Source organism: Humulus lupulus, chromosome 4 (assembly GCF_963169125.1).
Source record: "Humulus lupulus chromosome 4, drHumLupu1.1, whole genome shotgun sequence".
Lineage (NCBI taxonomy): Eukaryota > Viridiplantae > Streptophyta > Magnoliopsida > Rosales > Cannabaceae > Humulus > Humulus lupulus.
Window position 1 is genome coordinate 245329920 of NC_084796.1, and position 9030 is coordinate 245338949.

General features: G+C 34.5%; 2 protein-coding genes across 3 annotated transcripts; one reads left to right on the top strand and one right to left on the bottom strand.

Annotated features, from left to right (window-relative positions):
- Positions 1-361: 361 nt before the first annotated feature.
- Positions 362-2820, top strand: LOC133831528 (cytokinin dehydrogenase 1-like). The gene is made up of 5 exons (XM_062261874.1): positions 362-1229; positions 1344-1471; positions 1563-1823; positions 1926-2188; positions 2269-2820. The coding sequence occupies exons 1-5, from the start codon at positions 566-568 to the stop codon at positions 2594-2596; spliced, it is 1644 nt and encodes a 547-aa protein (XP_062117858.1). The 5' UTR covers positions 362-565; the 3' UTR covers positions 2597-2820.
- LOC133831529 (uncharacterized) lies at positions 2810-8666 on the bottom strand. 2 transcript variants are annotated; one of them, XM_062261875.1, is made up of 3 exons: positions 3824-4046; positions 3112-3511; positions 2810-2945 (listed from the first exon to the last, which is right to left on the bottom strand). In XM_062261875.1, the coding sequence occupies exons 1-2, from the start codon at positions 3906-3908 to the stop codon at positions 3129-3131; spliced, it is 468 nt and encodes a 155-aa protein (XP_062117859.1). In that variant the 5' UTR covers positions 3909-4046; the 3' UTR covers positions 2810-2945; positions 3112-3128. The 2 variants fall into 2 exon arrangements, with proteins under 2 accessions (XP_062117859.1, XP_062117860.1); XM_062261876.1 differs by lacking the exon at positions 3824-4046 and adding exons at positions 5762-5894; positions 8452-8666 and having other exon boundaries at positions 2934-3511.
- Positions 8667-9030: the final 364 nt, after the last annotated feature.

The following is a 9030-nucleotide window of genomic DNA, read 5'->3' on the forward strand; positions in this document are numbered from 1 at the left end:
TTTGAAATAGTTATTAGAATCAGCTATACAGTGAAGAAAAGACATTTGAGTGTGTGTAGTCCTTTTTATCTCAAGTGATTTTTTAATCCTAAAAACTGTACAACCTAAAAGGGAAATCTTAAAGGTGTTTTCTTCTTTCAACTGTTTCTTCCGTTAAAAAATAAATAAAAAGGAAAAAAAGAAAAGATAAGAAAAAACGCAGAGCAATATACCAGATAGTCTTTTCAATGGCAATAGTACTTTCTGATCAATATACTATATGAGTGCACTATTAGTCAGAAATATAAGACAACGTGTTAATATATTTAGCTAGCTACAGAGATTTAACTATGCCGCCTTCCTTCTCTTTAAATTCTCCTCTCTAGCCCTCAAACTCTTCTACACCACACTTGCTTTCCTCACAAACAACAGCAAAGCAAAGCGTTCTCTCTCTCTCTCTCTCTCTCTGAACCCTCTTTTTCTGACTCTCTCTCCCTCTCTCTCTCCGACTCTTCTCTCCCTCTCTCTCTCCGACTCTTCTCTCCCTCTCTAGCCATATATCTATATATATCACATCATCAGATAAATGGTGTCACTCGTTTACAGATTCCTGAAACAGAGACACATAATCCACCTAAAGCTTCTCATGATTATACTCATGAGCTGTATACCTGATAGAATCGAATTATGCTCCAACCATTTCAAAGCAGCTCCAAAAGTACCATCTCATTTCAGCTCCTCTAACGTCCCTTTGTCTTTGGAAACACTAAGCCTAGATGGATACTTCAGCTTCGAGAACAATCAGTATGCAGCAAATGACTTTGGCAATATGCACCATTTCCTACCATCGGCAGTCCTGCATCCAAAATCCGTATATGATATTTCCTCCACAATAAAGCATATATTTCACTCGGGTTCTGGTTCAGAATTCACAGTTGCTGCTAGAGGCCATGGCCACTCCCTCCAAGGTCAAGCACAAGCTCACCGAGGTGTGGTTATCAACATGGAGTCACTTCAGGAACAGGAAATAAAGGTTGTCACTGGAGAGCGGCCTTATGCAGACGTTTCAGGTGGCCAGTTGTGGATAAATATTCTGCATGAGACACTTCGGTATGGGCTGACGCCAAAATCTTGGACTGACTACCTTTATCTCACTGTCGGCGGGACTTTATCATATGCCGGCATCAGTGGACAGGCATTCAAGCATGGACCTCAGATCAACAACGTCCACCAGCTCGAGGTTGTCACAGGTATACTTTGTTCAGTGAAACTTACTATTTTTTTTATCAAACACAATCCTAGAATTCAACCATACATTGGTTCTAGTTGACAGAAGTAACAGAGTTTAGAGCTTTTTATTTCAGGTAAGGGAGAGGTAGTTACCTGTTCAGAAGACCAAAATGCTGACCTCTTTCACGCTGTCCTGGGAGGGCTTGGACAATTTGGCATCATTACTCGTGCTAGAATTTCCCTTGAAGTAGCACCCAAGATGGTAATACACAACTCACATTACACCAAAGCAAAAAAAAAAGTATGCAGGCTTAGTATAGCAGTATCTAACCAAATTGTCCGAATTTTGACAGGTGAAATGGATTAGAGTTCTGTACTCAGACTTCTCAACATTTTCTCAGGACCAAGAACACCTAATATCATCCCGAAATTCATTTGACTATATTGAGGGTTTCGTTATTATAAACAGAACAGGTCTTCTAAATAACTGGAGATCCTCCTTTAATCCCAAGGATCCAATTCAAGCAAGCCAATTTAGTTCAGATGGAAGAACTCTCTATTGTTTAGAAATGGCCTTATACTTTAACCCAAATGATGAGGATAATATGACCCAGGTTCGTATTTCCGACAAATGTTTCTAACATAACTTTGTCCTGATAAAATGTTCTCATGATAAAATCCTTATTAATTTTTTTTTAATATGAATATGAATGCAGAAGACAGAACACCTCCTGTCAGAGTTGAATTTTATTCCATCCACTCTCTTCCTATCTGAGGTTTCTTATCTTGAATTCCTAAATAGAGTCCACATTTCAGAGATAAAACTTCGAGAAAAAGGACTGTGGGAGGTTCCTCATCCATGGCTTAATCTCCTGATCCCGAAAAGCAAGATACACATTTTCGCTAAAGAGGTCTTTGGCAATATGCTTAACCACTCAAGCAATGGCCCCATCCTCATATACCCAGTGAACAAATCAAAGTACGTACTCAATAAACTACTCAATTTTTAATATCTTTGAAACCTAACAGATCTCTAATTCATATCACTACATGATACAGGTGGAACAATAAAACGTCCTTGGTTACCCCTGATGAAGACATAATTTACCTGGTAGCGTTCCTATCCTCAGCAATGCCATCTTCCACAGGAAAAGATGGCTTGAACCACATATTGACCCAAAACAAAAGAATTCTACAATACTGCGCTACAGCTCATCTAGGAACTAAGCAGTATCTGCCCCATTACAGCACCCAAGAAGAATGGCGAGCTCACTTCGGTTCTAAATGGCAAGTTTTTTTAAACAGGAAATCAGCCTATGATCCTTTGGCAATCCTAGCGCCTGGCCAAAAAATATTCCAAAAGGCAATACCTCTTAGTGACACCTAGCAAACCAGGAAGAAAAAAAATTACCCTGCAGTCCCCTGTGGCATTTGGAATACAGTAATGCCCGAACCTAGAAATTAGTGCCAGTCAAGTCTTAATGTTCATGGTCTGAACTCTCAACCAGAGACAGCAAAGTCAAAAAGAAGCCTGTGGATTTTCTGACAATTTTGTTGGGAACTTAGAACAATCAAATATATAATCAAACGTCACAATGTAAAACGACTAAAGCATATACCTGGCTAAGTTTGTTATTAATGTATTTACAATATAATATGCATCACTAGTCAAATTAGTTCCATATGATGGAAACGCCAAATCTCCAAAGAAAATAACCAATAAGTGCAACAGCAACCTGAATTATTTGATGATATAGTCAAATTCATAGCAATATATTCAGAGCTTACTAAAAAGTAAAAACCCACAACAACAAAGAAGTAACACAAGGGTTGAGTGACACTAAATACTAAAAACCAACAGCCAAGAAGTAGCACAAAAGTTGAGTAACACTAAATACATACTTGGCAGTGACTGGCAACTACTTTTGTATTGTAGTTTCTTTCCAGCCAAGACCTGGTCTGCATACTTCACCCTGCGGTTCTTCATATTCACGGGCATCACGTATCATGGCTTCAAAGTCAGTAGAATCACTTGCAACGGGAAGAAAACTGCTAATATCATCTCTAGCACCAAAACCTCCTGCACGTATAACATCGTCTTCTAATATGGAGGCCTCCTTTACCTCCCCAGGAGCATCGATCTCTAAAGGGGATGCATCTTGATTAACATTTTTCCCATCTTTACCTTTGACAATGTTAACTTGCACATTATTTTCAGAATTTGGATTTAGAAACTCCTCCTTGTTGATCTCAGTATGAGTGAATTCAGCTGCTTCACCTTTTGGCTTATTTTCATTCTTGTCTGGTTAAACAAAAGTTCAAACAATTACATCTTTCAGCAAGCAATATAAAATATGTGAAACCAAAAAAAATTAAAGAAAGAAAGATAAAATAACAAACTAGAAACAACCATCTATATAAGACATAATTGAAATTGAAATTACAACACAGGCTTCATTTGATGTTGTTATGTCCCAATTTGATTTCAATTATTTAAGCATAGAATAATGCACACTTAGGTTTCAAACTTTGGACCATCTGCTTATGCATTGTTGTGTGGGAAGATCATAATGACACAGATTGCTGTTTAAAGCAGATTTTGCATAAGTTCTACCCGAAAGATGTGAGAGGATATTGATTGAGAAGCCTTTCGGCTTTGGCAGAAGTAAGATGGCAGTTGTTATATGGATCCGTGTCATGATGGCAATCTTCTGGGTTAGACAATGCAATCTTTTAGAGAAGGAACTGTATTTGTTTAACTCTGGTTAAAAATGTAGTTTCTAGCTTCTCTCTAAGCATTGACAAAAACACTTTAACTACTGGGTTTAGTTTTTGCTTTTCAGTTACTTTGTTTGTTGTCGGTGAGTGTAATTGCCTATCATGGATATCTTATCCCCGATCATGTGTGCATATTTCTTCCCATCAAGGATATCTCATCCTCAAACATGCTCTGTAATTTGGTTTTTAATGTATAGTAAAAAAGTTCTGCTTCTTATCAAGAAAGAGAAATAGTGGCGTCTCATGTTTATTCTATCTTTTTTTTCACCTAAACTATGGAACATGGGTTGGACCGTGACCACGTAAGCTGTCCAACTATAGTAAGACACATATCCAAATCACTTTCAAACTGACTTCATTATTTTTGTGAAAGCATGCATGTAAACTTTCCTCCGGATATAGAGTTCACACACACAAAAAAAACAAATACACTGAATATAGTATGCATCCTCGTCTTCCCATATAATTTATACTTTCTATTCTTTTCCTACAGACTATTTCACCACAGACATTCTTCTGTTCACTCCCTCGAACAAAAACTAAAGTGCCCTTACTAGAGTGCTTGGACTTTCAACCTAATTGCTAGCCAATGGACGATGAAAGATATAATTATATTTCAAAGTTGATTTTTTCTGCCACATAAAGAGCCATTATAAATTTATTGTAATAAATAAACTATTAAACTCATTGTTTTCTGATATTGTTTTATTTTATTATTTTTTGGAAAATGTGAAGATACAGACTCTTGTCAAAATTTTCAACTTATGAATTTCGTAAGAATCTCTCTAGCAATTTCTTCTAATTTAAACTTACTTCAAAGAAAATTTGACACCTTGCTTTATAGAGGGCACAGGGAGAAAAACAAAAAAGAGAACAAAACTAGCCAAAAGCAAGTCAAGAACAAATAAATTTCCTTGTAGGAATCATTAGGAGACAACATCAAACCTAAATATTGATCCCCGGTCTTCTTCTAAGTAAACAAACAAATTTTCCACTTCAATTATCATGGACAAATCTTGTCTGTATCAATGACAATGAGACCCCTTAATGAGTACATGTCACTCTTTAAAGTGACAATTAAGCATTAACCATAATATCATATTGAACCCCTCACAGATATCATTTGCTGGAGCCTGGACCAAATTACCCTAACTAAAACATCCATGAAGCAAGTTAGGAAAAAAGTGCCTCAAGACTAATAGATAATCAGACAAAGAACAAAATGTGATGTGAAACTATATGCTTTATGGGTGATTTTGATGGAACATTTGGTCATATCTTTCAGGCCAAGAAGCAGGATGTGTTATCCAAATGAGAAAGTAAAGAACTTTAACTTACTGTGAATTCGTACACTTTCTTTTGTTTTTCTTTCTATGAGGATATTTCCTCTTCTATTTGGCCTGCAATCTCCACTCTTCAATAAAGTTTTGTTTATTATGAATATATATATATATATGCATGTATATATTTGCATTAAAACAGCAAAACGAATATCATGCCATGAATGTCACCTTAAAGTATTACATCAATAATCAAATGAATTTGATATCATTTACAGAATTTAGCCCATTTATATCATTATACGATTCATCCAGATAAAAAGTGAATTCTATAGAGGGTTGATATCACTTTTTAAGTATTGAAGATAAAACCTTTGGAAAAATGAGACCTATATTCACACTAGAAACAAGACATCAAACATGGATGGTGGAAAACAAAACACACAAGGCAAAAAGCTTAAAACTATAATCCAAAGAGGAGACAAGAAAAGTACCATGCGAAACATCATCTCGACAGCTGTCCATGGGGAAGCAAATCAGCCAAATAGAACAGCTAGCTGCTTCCTGTATTGTATTTCTTCTCTTCTGGAATACAGGATGTTACAATCTTTTGAAGGGAATTCGGACCTAGTAAAATCAAAATTAATATATGTATAGGTAGAAAATATGAATGGAACTTTACAATACTTCTTCAGTTCATAGAAGCATACAATTTTGTAGCTTCAATTACAGGTCATGAGAATAACAATAATAGTAAATGCTAGTGTTATGTAATAAAACCTAAACTAGTATGTCTTTTTTTTTCTACTCACTCATTCTTTGACAAATGAAAACAATCAAATTTTCAACTTTTGAATAGTGCTTATGTTCTTGCCAAAGGTTTGGCCACGCAATTTGTACACTATTGGACTCTAATTGTGTCTTTAAAACCCTGGACAAATGATATAGTAATGCAACTACTAATTACATAATTGCTTTAACACATTTCTCTTCCAATGAAATAGTCAACAGATTATTGCAGGGGTTGCTGAAAAGCAAAAGAAACTGAAGTTCTCTCCTAGTAAGTAAACAAAGATAGCTGGAGGAAATAAAATATGAGAAAGAAAAAAAAGAGACCATCCTACAAATTTTGTTATGCGCTTCAAGCTTCACATATTATCTCAAAAAGCAAAAAACTGATCTTTCTGATTTAGATATCTCTAGTTTAGCAATTAGCCTAAACTTACTTTTAAAAATTACATACTAGACACCAACAGGGAAAGAAAAATTTGCTGCAAAGACCGAAAATGGACCTATACTAGATATTGAAAATGGCCAGTGCTATCACCAAATCTTCCATTTTAAATAATATGCTTCCTATCCATTGACACAATTAGTATAAAAGATTAATCGAATTCTTGATCTTGGCTCCATACATCAAGGACTTTTTCGATGAAAACTCGATCAATAACTTAACTCACAACATACTGCACCTAAAAAATCTACTCAGTGAAAATTCATGACAACTGTGCTTATGGGTCGCCAACAAGGAATACACTATTGTGGCAAACTTCAATAGAAGACTTAACGGGATTCAACAAAACTTCCATTCATTTAAATCTTCATGAAAGCAACTTCACTCATTCCAAGATTATAAAAGTATTCAAATGAGCACGCAATAAATATCACAAATGAGGTAACATCTAAAACGAATCATAAATAGCACCTCATAAGTCATAATCCCTACAGGAGAGAGAAACCTAACATGAGTTGCATGAACACAAGAAAGTACGAGCTATGAATCTGTGATCTATCCTAAGCTGTCATGTAAGATATATGTACAGAAAATAACAATCAACAACATTCCAATAATTTGGCAATGAACAATTTCTTTTATGAAAAATCCTCTCTGTTAATTTATGGGTAGTTTAAATTTCAGGGTTTCTTGGTTTATAAATAAATACATATATATATATATATATTCATATTGATATACTACATATAGATATATGACTATAAGTACATCTAAGAGTGAAAATATAAAGTAGAACACGCCCATTCTTTTATAATACTCGGGTAATCTTTTCATCACCAACAAGGCATTGTTGTGACAGTAAACCAATATTACAAAAAGAAATCAAATGCGAATGTTTGGCATACCTCTCAAAATCTCTTTTAGAGCCTAAAAGTCACATTTGTTTGGGTGTGTGAATCTTTTTAATGTGTTTTCTCTGTTGGAAGGTCTCCGTGAGAGGTCAACTTCTCTACGAATGTTTTCTTTAAAACAGTGGAAGTTATTTTGAGTCTTAGGAAAACTTTAATATTTCATATTCTATCTATTTCTTGATGAATGATATCAATTTAATCTTCTTCCTAACTAAAGAAAATATATATTTATATCTTTATAATCTTCAAACATTGTGTATATCCTACTTAAAATTCTCTTTTATTATTATTAAATCTTTACTTTGTGATATTCTATTATTATATACAAATTGTAATTTTAATTTATTTTTTACGATTAAAAAATATATTGTCTAGCTTATTAATTTATTTTGACAAACATGAATATTATTGTTTTGTAACAAGGCTTCTAAAATTTTACAAACCAATTAAACATATCAAAAAGCGCCTGTCTAAATAGTAACTAAGAAGATTTTTATTATACAAAAATGAAAAAATTGCTTTTTCTTAACTCATCTGAACAAACACAAAACTAAAAACAGTTACCAAGCAAAAAAAAAAAAAACAGAATAGAAAAGCCTCTCAGAAAAATCAGCACAAACAAGCTCTTAATCGTAAATAAAACTAGATAGCATTTATTCTAGAAATCAAAACTAGTTCAGACATACACAAGTGCATCTATACATATACAATTCAAACAGAAAAACAATGTTCGAGTATAAATCATTCAACTCCATAGAAACCAAACTCCAGAAACCCAAAATTGCCAAAACCTATCCAACGACAAAATACATCAACTTTATTAGCATCTATACACACACACATATAATACATTGATCAATGCCGACATTCTGAATCGCATCACCATTCATTCTCCTCGCCAAAATGAAAAACATATTAAAGCTTAATCCAACAAATACCGAAAAGAATTTAGAAAAAAACAAAAGAGTGAATTTACAGAGGAAAGCAATGGAAAATCAATAGATTTAAAGAGAAAGAGAGAGTAGCTAGGGTTTAGTACCAGGGAGAGAAGAGCATCAATGGCTCTGTATTTTTGGTAGGTTTTGTTTTTTGGGGCTCTGTTTCTTTGCCACCTTGCGTTTGGAGAAGAAAACGCGCAAATGGAATATTGAAAGGGAAGCTTTTGCTTTGTTGAATTGGCGGGATTGATGAGTTACATTAGGTTGAGTACGTGGACGGTTGGGAGTAGAGCACGTGTCCGTAAAGGTGACTCACTGGTTTTGCTACAGTGAAACGCTGGTGCAGATTCATTCCTGGACAAGACTCGAATCACCCGGCCTTTTGTACGAATTTTAAGGTGGGCCCATTTACACAAAAAAGAAAAAATTAAACCATATTTTATATGGGATTTTTAATAGTAGGTAAGAATATAGTTTTTTTTAAAATAAAAAAAGTTAATCTATAGTATTAGAGTATGGTGTTCACATAGAATAAATGTAAGAATATTGAACCATTAATAAGAATATGTATAACTTCACTAATCACCAATTGGTTTTTAGATTGAGTCTCATAATTCTTATCATGGTATCAAGAGTCAATTCCCTAGTAGGCATTCGATCCACACCGATCCAAAGAGTGA

Coding starts and splice junctions, on each gene's coding strand:
- LOC133831528 (XM_062261874.1), top strand. CDS start 566: ATGGTGTCACTCGTTTACAGATTCCTGAAACAGAGACACATAATCCAC. Junction 1,230..1,343: donor CCAGCTCGAGGTTGTCACAG/GTATACTTTGTT, acceptor TTTTTATTTCAG/GTAAGGGAGAGGTAGTTACC. Junction 1,824..1,925: donor ATGAGGATAATATGACCCAG/GTTCGTATTTCC, acceptor ATATGAATGCAG/AAGACAGAACACCTCCTGTC.
- LOC133831529 (XM_062261875.1), bottom strand. CDS start 3,908: ATGACACGGATCCATATAACAACTGCCATCTTACTTCTGCCAAAGCCG. Junction 3,512..3,823: donor TATCCTCTCACATCTTTCGG/GTAGAACTTATG, acceptor TTGTTTAACCAG/ACAAGAATGAAAATAAGCCA.